The 20,881-nt window shown below is 44.0% G+C and overlaps 2 protein-coding genes across 3 annotated transcripts in view; one reads left to right on the top strand and one right to left on the bottom strand.

Annotated features, from left to right (window-relative positions):
- The window catches only part of atp11a (ATPase phospholipid transporting 11A), a 96,640-nt gene extending 90,723 nt beyond the window's left edge, over positions 1-5,917 (bottom strand). The window contains 1 exon segment of the mRNA XM_080833966.1: positions 5,532-5,917. Coding sequence (XP_080690092.1) covers positions 5,532-5,570 — 39 coding nt within the window. The 5' untranslated portion in view covers positions 5,571-5,917.
- Positions 5,918-6,840: 923 nt separating this feature from the next.
- The window catches only part of tubgcp3 (tubulin gamma complex component 3), a 31,057-nt gene continuing 17,016 nt past the window's right edge, over positions 6,841-20,881 (top strand). The window contains exons 1-11 of one of the 2 annotated variants that reach the window (XM_080835232.1): positions 6,841-7,004; positions 7,913-8,020; positions 8,437-8,504; positions 8,683-8,760; positions 8,913-9,148; positions 11,496-11,662; positions 12,781-12,893; positions 16,747-16,872; positions 18,659-18,727; positions 18,936-19,062; positions 19,335-19,501. In XM_080835232.1, coding sequence (XP_080691358.1) covers positions 6,929-7,004; positions 7,913-8,020; positions 8,437-8,504; positions 8,683-8,760; positions 8,913-9,148; positions 11,496-11,662; positions 12,781-12,893; positions 16,747-16,872; positions 18,659-18,727; positions 18,936-19,062; positions 19,335-19,501 — 1,335 coding nt within the window. In that variant the 5' untranslated portion in view covers positions 6,841-6,928. Of the gene's footprint in view, positions 7,005-7,912; positions 8,021-8,436; positions 8,505-8,682; positions 8,761-8,912; positions 9,149-11,495; positions 11,663-12,780; positions 12,894-16,746; positions 16,873-18,658; positions 18,728-18,929; positions 19,063-19,334; positions 19,502-20,881 lie in introns of both variants that reach the window. The other variant, XM_080835231.1, reaches the window with a different exon arrangement.

The raw sequence follows: 20,881 nt of genomic DNA, 5'->3' as shown, positions 1-20,881 counted from the left end.
TATCTTGCTATTAAACACACTCCCATTCAACCAAGCTTTTTTTAAGAACACACACACACACACCTCTTCTAGTCATTGTGACTAAGGGCCTTCATTTAATTTGTTCTCTGTCAGGAGTCAGGGAAATGTACATTTAATCATGTATCTCAGGGTTGAAACATCAGGCAATTGATCAAGCTGATTCGTTTAATTTATTATACGTCCAGGAAAAAAATGCTGTTGGTTGGAGAGAGAAGCCATTAGTCTGTTTCCGCTTAGATACTTCAGTAGTAAATATTGATCGGTGTGAGGAAGGAGGCAATGCTGCTTTTATCACAATGGTCTGAACGGCAGCAGTTCAGTGAGGTACATGAAGCCCTGAGTCCACACTGTCATCAAGATATAAAGGTCCACACGAGAAGACTTCCCTCCAAACACACATCTTCACACTTTTCTGTTTCACAATGAAGACACTGATAGGCTTGGCCTTGTGCCGTTTTGATGTGCCTCAATGAGAGCATAGTCAATAGCAACATCATATTTCAAAGCAATGACCTCTCCTGGACCAACCTACTGAACCATGTGCTTATGAAAGCAGGAACATGGCTTTTCGGTGTGTGTGTTTGTGTGTGTGTGTGTGTGTAACTAAGATTGTTAAGTGCCACTTAGTCTGCATACGTACAAGAGCATGTGTAGACCCGAAGTTATAAGAAGGGACAAACTATGCTTCTTCCAATCTTGTGCAAAACTTCCATCCGTGCCTCGGACGTCAGAAATCCACCATGTGGTTATCACGCTTAACTTCTATAAACCTGATAGGTGACAGAGGTGTGTGTGTGTGTGTGTGTGTGTGTGTGTGTGTGTGTGTGTGTGTGTGTGTGTGTGTGTGTGTGTGTGTGTGTGTGTGTGTGTGTGTGTGTGTGTGTGTGTGTGTGTGTGTGCGTGTGCGTGTGCGCGTGCGCGTGCGTGTGCGTGTGTGTGCGTGTGTGCGTGTGTGTGTGTGCGATGTGTTTATCAGTCCTTCACTTTCAGCCTTGTGCTGGGAGGGGAGCCCGATTGCCGACCTGAGAACAATTATTAAGCTTCCAATGCAATGCAATTGCCTGTGAACCCTGGGGAGGCCGGAGAAGGGGTAGGGATGCTGCTTCCCGTCCAAGCTAGCAGATTAGTCAGCAGCGATGTGGTCACTGAGCACATCTCACTGTACCCTTCGCAAAAGGAAAAAGACAACATCGTGCAACGTGGGGGGTAGCTTGAGCAATGGCTATGCCATTAATAGCCAAGTGTGTGTGTGTGTGTGTGTGTGTGTGTGTGTGTGTGTGTGTGTGTGTTAGTGTGTCTGTCTGATTTCCCAAGACGCTTCACACTCTAAAAAGGCCCTCCCAAATCACAGCTAGTAGAGCCATCCTGTTCCACTCAGAGATAATGCAAATACAGATTACAGTTTCTCTCGGTTGCATTGATATATTTCTTGGATCAGAAAACGCTTCTTCAACCTCCACATCACCGTCACTTGTCCACATCACGCCAGTACATTTCTCATTGCAAATCTTTTTTGGCAAATGCTTTTGGACATTCATGCAAAATGGCGTAATAGTTTGCTGTTGCTGTTGCAGTCTCACACCCAAAAGCATCCTGGTATCTATGGATTGTTTAAGCCAGGACATACAAATTAAATTGATAAGGGTTCGATTCAATTTGTTTGAGAGAAGTGTTGTTTACGAATTGCTTAGAGAATTGCACTTACTGCTAAGGATGATTCTAGAAATGTACCAAAGCGGCGGAGAAAAACTAACAAAAGGATTTCAGATACTACACAAACGAGTGAAATGGTAGACTAGTAGTCCAAGATGAAATATAGCTGCAAGCAGCGATGGCGGTTTCCTCCTCCAAACATTGCGAACCAGGGAAAAATGTAATTTTGTGACAATTTGTCACTGTATAGAAAAATCCATGCTGCAGACTTGCAAATGGGATATTACATTTCAAATCCAACATTTACAATGCTTTGGAATCCAATGGTACCTCATTTTTGAAAATCGGTCATACGGTTCAAAAGTTGCGTGTGTTACAAAAGTCCAACTTTGACCTGTTGGTGGCGCTAGAGTGGTGTAATGAGAGCCATGAAACTTGGTGTGAATGAAGAAGGGACTGTCCTTAATGAGTGTGCCAAATTTCACAAAAAGTTACCATATGGTTCTATGGGCTGCCATTGACTCCCATTGCAGCAACATAATAATAAGAAAGCCTACAATAACAATAGGTTACCTCCTACCGGAGGAAACCTAAAAATGAGAGGAGAATGAGAGACAGAGAGAGAAAAAAAGAGAGGGATAGAAATAAAGGAAGAGAACAGGGCCCAGTTTCCCGAACGCTAAAAAGGACTTGAAATCGGTCGTAAGAGGAATATTGCAGAGCGGTTTCCCGACGCCGCACTTACGGCAATGATGAGTCTATGATGTCGCCAAAATCCACGTAGGCCGTTAAGATACGTCGTTATCGGGAAACTAGGCCCAGGAGTCTCAGCAGTGGGGAAATGGTCTCATCTCCTCGACTCTTGTCTCTTTGAATCACCACTCAGAGCTTGCTGTTGGTGCAGGCAAACTGACAGGTCTGAAGATCATGTATTGTCCTCAAACTGGGGTTTTCCAAATGACAATTTCAAATTTTCGGAGTAAAAAGGAAAGCTTAGTTACATAACAGCACCCTTACTAAATCCCAACTGATGCTTTCAGAATGGCACATAGAATAATGGAAATGCTTTTCAGGAAATACACTACCTTTGAAATTGTGCAACACAGAATTTCTCTGAAAAGAAACATATCTGAATGCTTGATAATGTTTTACCTCTATATTAAGAAAAATACAAATGGAATGTAATAATCACAATATGTCCTTTTTAGTAAATCACATCACTTTGATTTGATCCACTCCCCACTGAAATAGTGTTGCCATGAGCTTGTTTATTTCATGGCAACAGAATTAAGTCTATTTATGAACGCTCAGTGTGTCTGACTGTCCTCTTTTGAACCCTACAACACCAGCATTAGTCACGCTTCATTTCAAAAGCATCGATACAGTTTACAAATAAAAGAATCTCCTGCAAAACTATATGCCAGATACAGTATGATAGGTGAAGTGCAAAACAAACTCTACTGCAAACTCCTGATGTCACAGTAGTTCTGGGGACATTGCAATCATCAGTGGTTTGTGTGCCTGAGCTGGCCAGAGTCTCATGACAATCGACAAGCACCTTGTCTCCTCACCACCTATCGCCACTGACAACTGCAACTAAGGGTCTACGACCACTACCACTAACCCCCCAAACACACACACACACACACACACACACACACACACACACACACACACACACACACACACACACACACACACACACACACACACACACACACACACACACACACACACACACACACACACACACACACACACACACACACACACACACACACACACACACACTACACACACAAATACAAACACAAGGCTGTTAATGTGTCGAAGAATAGATCAGCACAAGAGGTCCTGGGCAGTGGAAGGACTCAGGGAACAAAGCACACAGAGTGTGGTGAACATTCCACTGATCAAGATGAACTGGGCTTTGTCACCGGCCCCTCACTGAGCAGTGGCTCATGTGATCAGCAGCCTCAGGCCCAGCACGCCTGTGCAAGCCAGCCATTGGTTGTTTAAGGCATGCCTACACACAAGTGCAGACAAGGTCCATTTCACACCAACTTAAATGAGCAATGCTGCTTCTAAACATACATACCTAACATATAATGGCGATTTCACATGAATCCTTGACAAAGGCAGATGGCAATGCATGACAGAAATGAATCTTTAACTTCCTCTTTATGTGTCAATCATCTGTGAGTATTTATGAAGAGTAACAATTGAATTGACTTTGGCCTATATATTTCGCATACTATGTAGCCAAAGTGTTAGTAAAGGCTTATGTGTCAATCTTCAATCTAATGGTTTGCAAAAGGTTAAATGGGCAGGCATGTTTTCCAAGGAAAAGGTTGGCCTAAATATTAAATTAGGACTTACGGGTTATAAATATATTATAAATGAGGACTTTACCATAACATGTTATAAAATGCTGTACTGGCATAAGGGTGAGAGAGTTCGGGATGAACACAACCAGCATAGTGTTTCCACTCTCTGAAACATTCTATCATCACCCGTTGCAATGGTTGTCTGCAGCACAGCCAGAGATTTTCTATGATCTGTGAATGCGTCCGCTTACAGGTGTCCTCATGACACAAGCAGTGGCCTTCAATGGTGACTGTGGGGGTTGCCAACATTGTGATATTTACCTTTGTGAGAGAGTGAGTGTTTTTTGTGCGTTTGTGTATGTGTGTGTGTGTGTGAGGGGGGGGGGGGGGGGGAGTTGTTTAAATTGCAGGCTATATATGCCTGCCGTTGAAAAGTTAATCAAAATATTCATACAGTTGTGCAATTAGGCTATTGACCAAATCACTATCACAATAGTAGTTTTTTGTGTTGCTGTAGGCTGTGGGAGACTCTTCAACTGTCCCTCCTCTGCACATACAGACAATATGCAGCAACATGCACTCCGAGTATCAGCCAGTATTGATAGAATAGGCAACCCTTTACATTGATCACACTGATGGCCATCAGTACAGGTCCAGACCTAGCCTACATTAAAGCGCCTGGATTGAGTAATAACTAATTTGTTCGATCGGTTTCATTTTATGGATATTGATATTCTTTTGAGATGCTTGAATTCATATCGGATATATTGTTTTATATTTGTTCAACAGATACATTAACCATAATAATTTGTTCAATGACACAAGATAGCAGGCGCCATCTTCAAAACAAGTCAATACAACTCAGAAAATGACGCCTACAGATGTCAACAGTTTCACCTGTTTGGGCTTGCAGTGTAACAAGCAGTTGGAAGGAGGCTACTTTTAGTTAGAAGTTTTTAGGTCTGACTTTCCTTCAGAGTTTAATCGCAAATTCACTCTATCGCTGTACTTCAATCATAAAATAACTCCATATTCGGAGACCATAAATGTACAAGAACAGTTATATTAAAACGATGCCCAGCCTGAAACTAAGCCCATACAATCTCATAACCCTGAGCATGGACTTCGTTTCAATAACATATTTACGGGTGCTGGTTGCTCAAGTAAAACCGGCTGACAAGAGGCATCTGTGAGCTGGCTGGGTTACTATAAACTAGTTAACAGATACATGCCGGTCATTGTTTGCATGGGCCTGGGGTGACTCGCGCTTTCCGTATTCTTTTGCAAACAAACAACAGTCGTTGTCCTCGCCTTCACTGCAAAGTGTTTCTGCATTGCAAATTGTCATTCTATGATTAGGTGAGAAATTGAGGAATCCCCGTCTGAATTCAGTTAGAAAAAAATACCTCCGCGTACATCATGGACAGCGTTGATACTCCTTTTCTAACGACCAACAAGTTGGGAATGCACATCACTGACACACTCATTCAATATCGCAAAATGGTAACGTTGAAACAGGCTTCTACTTACGTATCTACTGATGAGGTTCCGAAGCCTGCTAAAATCCATTCTTGCGACAGGTGCCAGGTGGTCTTGCTATTTCTTCTCCTATGATCTTATTTGAACGTTTGAAGCGCTAGCTAATTTTAATTTTCACTCTCCGTTCCATGACTGTCGGGCGGTCTCCCTTTTGCTTCAGAAGTGACAGTCCAGGACGGCTATTGTTTTTTTTTCTAATTGTCTGTGTGAGCCACCCTATAATCAAGGTAACTTAGCCTGACGACTCTAAGACCGAGCGGATTTACAATGTGGACTTCGGTAACACACGGGCATCTTCAGATTATTTGAGCGGACAATGCATTGTTCCCCTTTCTAAAGAAATACAGTAACGTCAATGCACAATCACTTCTCAACTGCCCCCTCTTGCTTTTTTTTGCGTCCTCCTTCTGTTCCTCACCATCCCCGTGCGTTCACGTCGTCGCGACTCCCAGTAGTGGCCACTGATGATCTTTTCTCTCACCCTACGTCACTGCTGCCTCAAGCGCCTGCGCACTTGTAGGTCACACCCACCTGAAATTCTCAATACTGAAACCCGCCCCTGTCAAAGACATTATAGACCTATCTGAAATCTGTGATTATTGCTTGCAATACCACAAGACAAACATCTTGAGTTAATCTGACATATTACTTATTACTAAGGGATTTTTTTTTTGATGATCAACTTTTTCGTTCCCTCGCAATATGTTAACGTTCCCTGGCTATACTTTTGCAAGTATTGTGAGGGAATCCAAAAGTTATTGCGAGGGAACTAAAAAATAGCTTATCATCAAAATGCTAAAAATCTATTGCGTGTGAAGCCAAAAGTATTGCAAGGGAACGGATCCTTCTATGGACCATGGTGCACTTTTGCATGAAATATATGCATGAAATATAACGCCAAATGATGCGTGTGAACCCAAAAGTAATGCAAAAATATTGCGTGGAGATGTAAAAGTATTTCGAGGGAACAAAATCAGCTCAGAAAGAAAACCTTAGCCCTTTAAGGGTCATGGAGGTGATTATTGCATACAGGTTTAACATAGTCAGAACTGTAGAGTAGTGATAAAATAGTAATATTAACAACAATTTAATAACGATAAAACAACAGTATAATAGCTTCCACAATAAAAAGATTATTATCATTCATATGAAGACACAGTTTATTGCTGGTGGGAACAAAACTTTGTAGGAACCGTGTGTGTCCTAGATATTTTCTTACAGGGCTGTATTTTCAGTGCCTCCCTGTTTTTTTTTGGACTGCTCTTCTTCTGTTGAAGCTTTCGGCGGGTTCTGTTAAAATGGCGCTGTTGCCAGGAGTGCAAAACCAATGGAGGAATAACGACAGTGGATAGAAGCAGGCATATTTGTCTCTGTGAATAAGATACACCATGGCAGCACTTGATCAAAAATCTCCAAATGTTCTTTTGCAAAGTCTTTGCTGCAGAATCACCGGGAAAAGTGAAGGTAACCGAAACAGCCAGTTAGCAAGCCAACATTTGTCAGTTAGCCTGCTAGCCAGCTACCTAGCTAGCCAACTTTGCAAATGCCAGTCTACAGTGTGAGCTTTCTGGCTAACCCTAGCTTGACTGTTGCTGCTTAGCCGATGGTTAGCTGGCATCGTTGAAGTAATTTGACCACTTCATCAGATATTTTGTGCACGATTTCAGTCAACGTATTTCAAGTATTGATGGATTGGCATGTATGAAGCCAGGGTATATCAGCGATTTAATATAGTTCAGCGAGGAAACTGTTTGACGTTCAAATGATAAAATGTGGGAATTGACAGGATGACACACTAGATATCCAATTTGACTCACTGGCATTTTGTCATCAGTTGAGCATCGATGTGATGGAAAGGCCCTATTTAGTTCAACACTTTGGGACCGTTTACAAGACGTCTTCCACTGTGTAACATATAGTCAGCAATGTTGGTAAGCCATTCGTTTGTGTTTGCTAGCTGGCAAGCTATATGCGATGCCCAATAGTCGTTATTAACGTTACATGGCCGTCTGTCATCAGGTGGCTTGTGACAGTGATTGTATGTTATATTTCATGCAAAAGCCAGGTTTCATCTGCAGGAGCAATCGCAGCTCTTGAGTTTGTAATCCAACCATCGTTGATTCAAGCCATGTAAGGTTAAGTGCATTAGGTGTTAATAACTAGGTCAAATAGTTTAACTAATGCAGGAAATCATTTTGACCAGTGGTCATTTAGTGCCCTCGCCAAATGAACAATGTAACAGGGTTATGGTATGCTGCTCTTAAGAATTACCCATTTTTTGACACAAGAGATATGTCAGCCTTGTGTCATACTGTTTGTTTTTTCTATTGAGAGGATCCTTTCAGTTTGATATAGTATGTCTCTGCTTCCAGCTGAGGTCGCTCACCAGTTCCAGTATGCTGTGAGAGTCATTGGGAGTAACTATGCCCCCACCATCGAACGGGATGAGTTTCTGGTTTCGGAGAAGATCAAGAAGGAGTGTAAGTTGTACCCTTCTTTACTTTCTCTACTTCCCAGCCTTAACAGAGTCAACACAGTCTGTCCTCTGTCCTTGTTGTGTGGCGAATATTGAGCATCAGTGACACAAAGCAAACCAAGGATAGAGCACCATTCTCACAAGTATAAAGCTGTTGCCATGTTCCTTATGCCTGTTAGTTTAATTGATGGCACCAACTATAGGGGTCTGTTTCTTTCATTATGGTGGGCTTCTTCAAGCTCGTTAAATGACAACAGAAAGGCTAATTGGAGAGGAAACTGGCGTCCTACCTAGAAAAAGCCTAATGAGGGCCGTAATCAGGACGGTCTTCAGAACACTTTTGCTCAGCCTTGCTGTGCCTGATGGTAGATGCACTAATCTGATGATGGTTTGTTTTGGCCCCTTGTCCTTCTCCTGCAGTGATGAAGCAGCGGAGAGAGGCAGACGCAGTTCGCTTTTCTGAGCTCCATCGCAAGCTGCAGACCCAGGTGAGCCCTTACACGAGTTTAATGGGAAGGCTCTCCTGGCAGGGTGCTCTTGAGCATATCGTTAAGAGCAGCATTTGAGCGCTTTCAGGCAGGGCTGGCAAGTTTATGAAAATGATTTAAAGCAGCAAAGATGAATACCATTTTCTTTTTTTTGACATGGGTTTTTGGTCATATATAGGGCGTGCTCAAACAGAAATGGTCGGTCTTGTACCTGCTGCTGAGCCTTTGTGAAGACCCACGTAAACCATCTAGTCGGGTAAGAAAACAAGGTTCGACTCTTACCACATAGACACGATATCAAGATCACTGTTATGAAAACCATCTTAAAGATCTCCATTTAAGAGAAGTATAATTCTGGAAGCAGAGTGTCCCTGGCTTAGCTGTTAAAGTGTGTCCTGTCTGAAACAGGTGGGGAGCTATAGTGCCCTGTTTGCCCAGCCGCTGCCCCGGGATGCCCACTCCACCCCATTCTACTGCACTCGGCCCCAGTCCCTGCCCCTCAGCTACCCCGAGCGCAGTGCGGCCCAAAACAACACCAGCATGGGCACCAGCATGGGCACCAGCATGGGCACCAGTGGCATCAGCAGCTTGGGCGTTTACGCTCTCAATGGTCCCACTCCGACACCACAGTCCCTGCTGGTTGGGTGAGTCAGCCTCTGTCTTGCTCAGCCAAAACTGAAAGGAAATCACTTGTTTAGTCTATATTAAAGTAGGTTTGGCTATGTGCAGAACATATCACTTGTTTAGTCTATATTAAAGTAGGTTTGGCTATGTGCAGAACATATCACTTGTTTAGTCTATATTAAAGTAGGTTTGGCTATGTGCAGAACATATCACTTGTTTAGTCTATATTAAAGTAGGTTTGGCTATGTGCAGAACATATCACTTGTTTAGTCTATATTAAAGTAGGTTTGGCTAGTCTATATCACTTGTTTAGTCTATATTAAAGTAGGTTTGGCTAGTCTATATCACTTGTTTAGTCTATATTAAAGTAGGTTTGGCTAGTCTATATCACTTGTTTAGTCTATATTAAAGTAGGTTTGGCTAGTCTATATCACTTGTTTAGTCTATATTAAAGTAGGTTTGGCTAGTCTATATCACTTGTTTAGTCTATATTAAAGTAGGTTTGGCTAGTCTATATCACTTGTTTAGTCTATATTAAAGTAGGTTTGGCTAGTCTATATCACTTGTTTAGTCTATATTAAAGTAGGTTTGGCTAGTCTATATCACTTGTTTAGTCTATATTAAAGTAGGTTTGGCTAGTCTATATCACTTGTTTAGTCTATATTAAAGTAGGTTTGGCTAGTCTATATCACTTGTTTAGTCTATATTAAAGTAGGTTTGGCTAGTCTATATCACTTGTTTAGTCTATATTAAAGTAGGTTTGGCTATGTGCAGAACGCTTTGTGCTGTGGTTAAGGTGTTTTACAACTGTTGTGTGCATTTCAATGTTCTAAATATCAGAGTTGTTATAGTGTTGCAGGATACAAGCTATTACGATTGATCAGTTCTATTAGATCTCCCCAACAAATACCAACGAGACCAGGCCAGTAGCTCTTGTAGAGGTGAAGGTTGATCAACTCTCGCATTGAACTTCAAAAACTATTTCACTCAGTCAGTAGTAAAGAGTGGATGGCATAGCCTGGGCTGTTATCTTCTAGGTATTTGTAGTCTTCTAGGTATTTGTAGTCTTCTGAGCATTTGTAGTGAAAATGTAATTGAAAACCTTCGGATTTTACATATCCACCTAGAAGGAAGGTCACAAAACTGCTAGACATGATGACAAATCCCGCATGTTTTGGTTTGTCTAGTTGTGTTGTGAGATTCAGTCCTGGTTTTTGTGGCGGCCGTCTTATTCTAATCACATTGACAGTATTTTCCCTTTCTGTGCTTGTTGCACGACATAAGGCTGCAACATAACAACAACATGTCCAAACTCTTTCCTTATGCACTGTATATATTTTAGGTATCAGCCCATAGACTTTGTGCCTTTTGCTTAATTGATTGTAGAATAATTAACATTGTAATTCAGCAGATTGGGAGCATCTTTACGATGCCAGGCTCCCGAAGTAATTTTTTATCATTTGAAAAATGCCATTATGTAGCAATTAGTGCATTCCCTGAAGGCTTGCTAATGGGTTCACAAAGAGCCACTCCTACAGAGGGCACACTACAGGAGTTACCGCCAATTTGTTTCTACTTGGAAATAAACCTTTTTTAGCGTTTCTTTTTCTTTCTTTTACTTTTTAAAAGCTTTTCAGGTTTCAAGAATCCCCACACTTAAAGTGTTCCGTAAGCCTCGTGGAATCAGTCAGTGTTGTTTAGGTTTTCGTCACTATACTGCATGGATGTGGGCAGCCTTGGGTCTCTGAATGGCTTTGTGCTGACTGAATGGTTGCCACTCATCCAAAAGCTCCGATGCGGCGAGGTCGTCCGTGTGTCTACGGTGATGGCATCACCGTGTTCTTTATAGCCGGCCTTCTCCCTCGGAGTCTTTATTTAGCCTCCTGGAGCTCTGAGAGTGGAAATTGATCCATGTGGCTCGTGAGTGTTCTCCCTCCGCATCCCAATCGACCCGGTCCAAATCCTGACCCGCCGATTTGTTTTAGGGGGAGAACTCTCAGACGGCGAGAGGGAGGAAGAGTGTTCCCCCTCATTGAGCCAGTGTTCTGTAAACTTCCGTGCAAAGTACTGTGAACTTCCAGTAACTTCATATATTTTTAGAGAAGGGCAAAAAAGGTACAGAGAATACCGATTCATCACTAAATTGTGTTGGAGCCTTGCTGAATGTAGCAGGTCCCCTATAAGAGGAATGGTGCCCATGCAGCACCCCTGTGTTATTGGTGTCCCTTTAGGGAACTGGGGGCCCTCCAGTGGTCTTACCAGACAGAACAGTAGTGATGGTGTCCATAATTATCCTGCTTCTCTCTTCCATAGGCACCAGGTGGCTGGTGATGGTGTCCATAATAATCCTGCTTCTCTCTTCCTTAGGCACCAGGTGGCTGGTGATGCATCGAGAGGCGCCCGTCTGGCCTGGGCCCTCCCAATCTCAGCGTCACCCCCAGGGGCAGCAGCACCTACCTCACGGGCCCCTGTTGGCTCCCTGGCCCCAGCCAGCAGGGTCACCCCCCGCCATAGAAGAGAGGGGGACGGCAGCGGTGAGTGACCCTTGATGCAGGGTGTACTTTTTCATTCATACACAGTCCAATAAATCAAGGCAAAATCATTCATGAAAGCACCTTACAAGGGAAGCTGAATACAGCTGTCTATTTAACACTAAGTTTAAGTACTAAGGTGATAAGTATTAACTGCAATTAGGAGGGGAGTGCTTAACAATGTTGGCTAGACTAGATGAATAGTTGTATCTTCGCGATGCTTGTAGGTAATAATACATTCTTAGTGTAGTTATAGCGGTGCGTCACATCCAACTCGGACATCAGTTACATGTCCTGTTTGAGGCACATGGCATCATGTTCATTTAGGTCCCCTGCAGATTGTTCACATTTTCCGATTGTTCAGGTGACAAACTCCCAACCCCATCAGATCCTCTAGTCAGTCCGGTTCACAGATGGGTGTATGTAGCGCTGGAGCAGGGGCCTCACATCATCTGCTCAGACTGCACCAGCCGGCTCCGCAGTGGGCTTTGATAAATATGACCCTGCCAGGATTGATGGTCCAATAAAGCATCTGCCTTCCTAAAAGCATTGTGATTGTTATTGATACCATCCAAAGCAAACTAAATCCTCTCTCTCTCTCTCTCTCCGCCCGATTATGGGCGATCCACTCTCCCATTAGAGAGAGCGCTGTGTGTGTGTTTGCCCATTGCTAATGCCTGTTATAAATATAATGGTTTTCCCAGTAGCTGTTACGGCAAAGCTTATTTTTCACTAGAAAACTCTACCCTGTGTTTGTTTTGGTTTGGATGTGCTATCTTGGGTATGTTTCTCTTAACTGGATGTGATTTGTTTTTGCTGTCACGGTGAGGCTCAAATTGGCAGGAATTTTACACTCCGTAAGCAATCTGGTGGCGTAGTGACACCTGCACTTGAATATTTAATTGTAAGTGCCGGCAATTTGAGACAAATTATCACAGCTGGGCAGAAAGTGTTCTTGCTCCTCTCAACTCAGCAGTACCTCATTTCTGCTCCTCCAGCTGGCTGATGGTCTTATTGCCTGGACTAAGAGTAATTGCACGGTTACTTACTTTGACTGTTCTCTGGGGTTTGACCTTGACTCTTGTGGGTGTTTTTTCCCCCCTCTCTGCTCCTGTGCTCAGCTGAAATTGGTGAAGCCGCACTCGTCCGGGACATTTTGTACGTCTTCCAGGGAATTGATGGCAAGTTTATCAAGATGAGCGCTCCTGAAAACTGCTATAAAATCGACACAAAGGTTTGCTATGCTTCATTCTTAATCTGAGTAAAGACACATTTGACTTTTGATCCTCTTCTGCCACTGTCAACAAGTAAAGAATCATACCTTACACAAACGGCCACAACTTTACAAGCTAAATCTAAAGATTAAGCTTGAGCTAAGACCACTCCACAGATGTAAAAAAACAAAACAATAGTGTGTAGTAATATCATATTTATATGCGTACAGGCCTACCTTGACTGTAATAAACTATAGAACAATCAGCAGTAAACCATTTAAAGGTGCAGTCCATGATTCTAATCCAATAACATTTTAGTAATATTCAGTGAATTGCTCCTCATGGAAAACAAGCATAGTGGCTCGGGCCGAGCAGTAAACAATTCCAGCCAATCAACATGTTGCTCCAGGAGCACAAAAAAGAGGAGTGTGATTTAATTGGCTGTTTAGCTCAAACATCAACATCCTTTCACCCAGAGTCGCAGACTCTACCTTCAGATTACTGTGGAAGTCGACAACTAAACAGTGCTATGCTAGGTCAAGCCCTGCATCGGCAGCTCTGTATTATAAACCAAACCTAGCATGTCATCATTCCATAGAGAAGAATTATTACACTACTACTCTGCATCACCTACACTTTTGATTCTCACTACATCATTAATCAAGCCAATCCCAAAGCTAGTAACTTTCCTTCTTAAGTCGTGTAATTGTTGTGGAAGTAGTCATCATGATGTTCAGTCCAGATATGAACATCTGCCTTGTAGAGTGGGTGTGTCAGCCTATGCCTTATGGATTACCCATGCCACACAAGCCTCAGGAGAAATGTGCCATCAGATTAGAGCACTTGGGGTTGGGGGTGTGTCTTGCACTACAGTACAGCTTTCTAATGTGCAAATGTTAAAATCATCAAGCTGGCCACACTAACCCATGTTAATGGGTGAGATGAACAAAGCCCACAGCATAAATATTAAACTACACTCAAAATGAACATGATTTGTATATTTATTATGCATTTATGAAAGTGCTGAATGTCTGAAAATGAGCGAATATCAACTACCAAGGACTGCTGACTAACAGTAGCACTGTTTATAATCTCTTCATGGCTCTGTGTACAAGCACCTGTCTAGGACAACTTGTCTTACCTATAAATACCCTTTGCTTGTCCGATTATTATTATTATTTATTTGTTTATTTATGTCTTATATTTTAATGTTTTCCTTGGCTGACATCAAGGTTTATGATGTGCCTAAAAAAGAGCAGGAGATCAATACCCACTTTGGCCCGCCTACACATAAAGCGCTTCACTGCACTCCACAGTATCTGTTCTCACACTCTTAAACTCTTAACCTGTCAGTCTCCCGCCTCGCAAGCCTAATGTAGGCCTTTCTGTAAACACATCGACCTTAACAATCATCGACCCTTTCATCAGCTCACACCTCAGTTTAGCCACCATTGAGAGAAGATGGTTTATCATCAGTGAAAAGAGCTGGTTTACCGTAACCTTTTTTCGCTTAACCACATACCATCAAGGCTTTTCAGGATACCAGGAAGACGTGTGACTGCTCTTAGTAATGCAGAGAGCCACTCAAGCAAGGGAGTAGGGCTTCTGGTGGCGAGTATCTGTATGGCCAGCAAACAGTTCGACAGCGTAAGTGCGGCACACAGCCCCCAATGGACTCAGTCTGATCACACTCCTATTTTTCAAATCGCAACACTAGTTGTTCACCTCAGAAGCAGCCAGCTGGTGAAACTGTAGTGTGTGGGAAGGTGTTGGGGAGTCAGTGATTAGTATGGGTTGCCATGGCGCCGACTGTACACAGGCTCTGTTGATTCTTGCTATCTTCTAAGGAATGCTTTGGGTCGTTTGTATGGTTGCTGGAGATAGAGAGAGAGGGGGGGGGGGGGGGGGGGGGGTGTTCCTCCTTATTTGTCCTTTTCTTGCCGTGGCTTAAGAGCGGGGGAAATTGACCGGTGCTAATTCGGTTCCCCTGGCTGGCACGCTCCAGCAGCGGAGGTCGTCTGGGGAGCGGTGGCCGCTGGTGGGGAATGTGAATGCCGCGTGCGGGGTAGTTTGACTCGCACGGCAACGCCACTTTCCCCCTCGGGCAACTGAGGAGGGCTTTCCACTCAATGCCTCTGCAAGTGGACCAAAGGACTGCTCAGTCGAGCGTTCAAAGCACTTAAGAGTGGAAGAAAGAGATGATGATCCTGTTCAGTGTCCAACATTGAGGCAAAAACGCTGTAAAGTAGTGGACAAACATTGGTTAGTTGACTAAAGGGGGGGGGGGGGGGCAAAGTGGTCGTATAGAGGTAGAAGTGATCCAGTTCACTTTCCAGCTGGGATGAATCGCTGAGTGAGACACTTCTGAATGAAGACATGAGAAAAGGAATGAACAACCAAATAGGCTTTAGTGAATTTGAGAGTGAACCATTCTGAAGACAAAGATGGCCCAGCCATGAATGCTCCTCTCAGTAGTACCTCCTCTGTCGTCCCATTCAACAACCTGATCATGGGTTGCTGACTGGGGGCATGGCAGATGGCACTGCATTCTGGGCTGATCCTTGCCAGCCTGGCATGATGTGGGCAGAGACAAGCTGCTACTCACAGATCTGTGTGTGTGTGTGTGTGTGTGTGTGTGTGTGTGTGTGTGTGTGTGTGTGTGTGTGTGTGTGTGTGTGTGTGTGTGTGTGTGTGTGTGTGTGTGTGTGTGTGTGTGTGGTGTGTCCATTTGTGGATGACCTCTTTGTATATTCTGTGCACGCTAAATTCAGCTCCACCACATGCCTAAGGTTTAATGCCAAACTCCAAGTTGAATTAGGAAGGACATGAGGTTCCCTCGCTCACGTCTGACTTCTGAGATTGACAGATAAACATGAATGAAGTTTCTAAAGGTTAGAACCCTTATGAAAGTCTATGTCATTTTGCAGCTCTTATCTTTTAATACGTTTGTGAAATGTTGATGAGGTAAGAATAAGGTCGTGGTGCAATATGAAACAAAAATTATTGACTCCAGGAGTTATGTTCCCCCACATGAGTAAAGGCTTTAAAATATGTCTCCGTTGACAGAGACCTGTGTATGTACGTGTGTGTATTATATAGGAAAGACAGAGGCAGGTTAGAGTGCCTTCCTGGAGTCTTTAGTCCCCCTTTTCAGGACAATTAAGTGAACTGATTAGGAATAATTGTTGTTTCATAGATCATAATATCATAATATTTTATTTTATTATGCTGAAATCTTATCCTGCTTTTACAGTTTATTATGGGGTAAGATGAGACTTACCCATGGTCAATCATGTGCAAGCTAATTAATGGAAAATTAGTTTCAGGAAAAAGAAACATACACACACACACAACAGAATGTACCGAGTTGAAATATCACATCCTCTGTGTACAAAGTAACACAATATCCTGGTGCATAAGATATTTCAGGATGTCAAAAATTATTTTGATGGAGTCGTTCACAAGCAATGTTATGTCAGAATAAAATTATATCTACATAGTAAATAGTATAGAATAAAGAATAGTATTATATCTGTTCTAGCAATCTGCAAAGATCTGTTGCGATCTGGTGCCCAAGATTACGCTTTGTGAATTTGAAAAAAATAAGTGGTATGTCTTGCTGTGTGTCTGTTGATTTAAAATAAGTAGTATTGGTGTTGCTGTGTGTCTGTTGATTTAAAATAAGTAGTATTGGTGTTGCTGTGTGTCTGTTGATTTAAAATAAGTAGTATTGGTGTTGCTGTGTGTCTGTTGATTTAAAATAAGTAGTATTGGTGTTGCTGTGTGGCTGTTGATTTAAAATAAGTAGTATTCTTGTTGCTGTGTGTCTGTTGATTTCGGCATCAGGCAGGACTTCTGTTTTCTGTTTTCCAGGTGCCATTGTGTAAATCCCTCCGTGACCTCAGCAGTCGTCTAGCGGAGCTGGGCTGGCTGCACAACAAGGTGCGCAAGTACACAGACTCCCGCAGCCTGGACCGCGCATTCGGCCTGGTGGGCCAGGTAAGCTCCCCTCACACTTTGGGTCTAAATGCCATCCCACACCAGTATGTGTGTGTGTAATCTGTGGGTGTCTGTGTCATGCCAACCAGTATGTGTGTGTAATCTGTGTGTGTCTATGTGCCATCCCACACCAGTATGTGTGTGTAATCTGTGTGTGTCTGTGTCATGCCAACCAGTATGTGTGTGTAATCTGTGTGTGTCTATGTGCCATCCCACACCAGTATGTGTGTGTAATCTGTGTGTGTCTATGTGCCATCCCACACCAGTATGTGTGTGTAATCTGTGTGTGTCTGTGTCATGCCAACCAGTATGTGTGTGTAATCTGTGTGTGTCTGTGTCATGCCTGTGTGTGTAATCTGTGTGTGTCTAAATGCCATCCCACACCAGTATGTGTGTGTAATCTGTGTGTGTGTCTATGTGCCATCCCACACCAGTATGTGTGTGTAATCTGTGTGTGTCTAAATGCCATCCCACACCAGTATGTGTGTGTAATCTGTGTGTGTCTAAATGCCATCCCATACCAGTATGTGTGTGTAATCTGTGTGTGTCTAAATGCCATCCCACACCAGTATGTGTGTAATCTGTGTTGGTATCTGTGTCATGCCAACCAGTATGTGTGTGTAATCTGTGTGTGTCTGTGTCATGCCAACCAGTATGTGTGTGTAATCTGTGTGTGTCTATGTGCCATCCCACACCAGTATGTGTGTGTAATCTGTGTGTGTGTGTCTATGTGCCATCCAACACCAGTATGTGTGTAATCTGTGTGTGTCTGTGTCATGCCAACCAGTATGTGTGTGTAATCTGTGTGTGTCTGTGTCATGCCAACCAGTATGTGTGTGTAATCTGTGGGTGTCTATGTGCCATCCCACACCAGTATGTGTGTGTAATCTGTGTGTGTGTCTATGTGCCATCCAACACCAGTATGTGTGTGTAATCTGTGCGGGTATCTATGTGCCATCCCACACCAGTATGTGTGTGTAATCTGTGTGTGTCTAAATGCCATCCCACACCAGTATGTGTGTGTAATCTGTGCGGGTATCTATGTCCCATCCAACACCAGTATGTGTGTGTAATCTGTGCGGGTATCTATGTGCCATCCCACACCAGTATGTGTGTGTAATCTGTGTGTGTCTAAATGCCATCCCACACCAGTATGTGTGTGTAATCTGTGCGGGTATCTATGTGCCATCCCACACCAGTATGTGTGTGTAATCTGTGCGGGTATCTATGTGCCATCCCACACCAGTATGTGTGTGTAATCTGTGCGGGTATCTATGTGCCATCCCACACCAGTATGTGTGTGTAATCTGTGCGGGTATCTATGTGCCATCCCACACCAGTATGTGTGTGTAATCTGTGCGGGTATCTATGTGCCATCCCACACCAGTATGTGTGTGTAATCTGTGCGGGTATCTATGTGCCATCCCACACCAGTATGTGTGTGTAATCTGTGCGGGTATCTATGTGCCATCCCACACCAGTATGTGTGTGTAATCTGTGCGGGTATCTATGTGCCATCCAACACCAGTATGTGTGTGTAATCTGTGCGGGTATCTATGTGCCATCCCACACCAGTATGTGTGTGTAATCTGTGTGTGTCTAAATGCCATCCCACACCAGTATGTGTGTGTAATCTGTGCGGGTATCTATGTGCCATCCAACACCAGTATGTGTGTGTAATCTGTGCGGGTATCTATGTGCCATCCAACACCAGTATGTGTGTGTAATCTGTGCGGGTATCTGTGTCATGCCAACCAATTTGTGTTCTTTCTCCTCCTCTCTCCAGAGCTTTTGTGCCTCCCTTCATCAGGAACTCAAGGAGTACTACAGGCTGCTTTCAGTGTTGCACTCACAAGTAAGAGTCGTTCTCACTGTTGCATCTTTCTTTCTTTCTTTCTTTCTGCTTTTTTTCCCCATTCTGTCCTTTCTTTTGGTCTTCTTTTCTGATCTGTGTTGATCAGTTGGGTCACTGTGCCGGTGCAGTCTCTCTGCCATTGCCCACCTGTGTGTGTGTGTGTGTGTGTGTGTGTGTGTGTGTGTGTGTGTGTGTCCGTCAGCTGCAGGTGGAGGAGGACCAGGGGGTGACCCTGGGAGGGGAGAGCACACTCACCCTGAGGCGCCTCCTCGTCTGGACCTACGACCCCAAGGTCCGGCTCAAAACACTGGCTGCCCTGGTGGACTTCTGCCAAGGTGGATTCACACAAATGTCGATGCTTGTTTTTCAATGCTTTATTTATTGAAATGAAAAGGGCTCTCAAGGGGACAGGTGAGAACTTAAGGTGGTGTGGTTTACATACATGTGGTTTATATGGCTGTGATGATGACGACTGTAGTGTGTGTGTGTGTGTGTGTGTGTGTGTGTGTGTGTGTGTGTGTGTGTGTGTGTGTGTGTGTGTGTGTGTGTGTGTGTGTGTGTGTGTGTGTGTGTGTGTGTGTGTGTGTGTGTGTGTGTGTGCTGTCAGGCAGGAAAGGAGGCGAGCTGGCGTCTGCGGTGCATGCCTACGGGAAGACGGGCGACCCCAACATGCGTGCGCTGGTGCAGCACATCCTCTCCCTGGTGTCCCACCCCATCCTCAACTTCCTCTACCGCTGGATCTACGACGGAGAGTTGGAGGACACTTACCATGAGGTCAGCACTACCTGTCTGCTCTCACACACACACACACACATGTATTGACTCACTCACAAACACGCTTTGGACCTGAAAATCATGTGGACACACACACACACACACACAGCGCACTAAACTGGCAGCACATTAAACTGAAATGAGAAGTTAGAAATGCACTACTGAGAGATAGGCCTCTTTTTCTTTCCCTCTCCACCTCTCCCCTTTCTTCCAGTTTTGAAGAGACATTCCCTTCACGGCCATATAATGTTTCTAAAGCAGGCTATACTCCTCAGCTCCATAAACTTTCTATAGCTAACGAGAATGAACCAACAGAATAGACCCAATAAGGAGAGCGACGAGAAGCTGTAATGGCTAATAAAGTCGTGGGAGAAGAAAGGGGTAAAAGGTCGGGTTATGAGACTGCAGGCTCCAGCGGCAATCTCTCTCTCTCTCTCTCTCTCTTCATCCCTTTCTTCCGTTTGCCCTCTGGTGTTAATCTCTGCTGGTCTGCAGTCCCAGAATAGGGCATAGTGAGTTGTCTGTGATGTCTCTGCCACCCGGTGCTGACCCCACAGCGAGAAGCAGGCAGAGGGCACTTGGAAGAGTTGTGGGCGCTGTCAGGCTTAAGCGGAGGGCTGGTAATCAGAGGGGGCACAGCTCAAGGGGGTGGCATACGCACTCTCCTCCTCTGGAGATTGCCCTTGCGGTGGCCGTTAACGAGCTCGTTATGACTTTGAGCGGAGGTGCAGCGTTGGCACAGTGAGGCGGCGGTGGTGGGTGTGGGGGCGCAAGCTTTTAAGGGGACATTTGAAAACGCTTTAAAGGAAAGAAGCTAATGTTGCAAAACAGATCAATGATCAGCAGATTTCTCTCACATCACACACTTTCACCGGCCCAAAAAAATAAACCCCAAATCCTAGGAGAATGGTCGCTGTCTCTCGTTAAGCGCTTTCCTCTCCATTGAAGCCCATTATAAGGGAAAAGCTTAACTTGTCCCAATCCGTGATCAATGGCATAAGCACAATGTCCTAACAAAAAAGCCAAACAGAAATCCAATGTAAGGTAGGCCTTACTATCTTGCACTTCGCAGGTTTTCCCCATTGGAGCCCATGCTACGGGCACTGCCTTATGCGTCTGACCTCCAGTTGGGCTACTGGGAATAGTCAAACGCTGCTCGTGTTTAACCTCCCCTGAGCTACAGCCTACAGTGGGGAGGTGAGCAGCAATGTGTAGGATGACTGTGAAATGCGTTTGTAGGCGTACTGTCGCAATAAGGAATATTAAGGCTCTTCTGCCATTATAAGAAAAAGCTTAGCGTGCTTAATGTACCTAGCGATCGATCAAAGACCACATTTCTCTGGCACATCTCTTGTCATAAACACTTTCACATGTCAAAAA

This window comes from Sprattus sprattus (assembly GCF_963457725.1).
Source record: "Sprattus sprattus genome assembly, chromosome: 3".
Taxonomy (NCBI): Eukaryota; Metazoa; Chordata; class Actinopteri; order Clupeiformes; family Clupeidae; genus Sprattus; species Sprattus sprattus.
The sequence above is the reverse complement of the archived record's forward strand: the minus strand, read 5'-3'. Positions and strand labels throughout refer to the sequence as shown.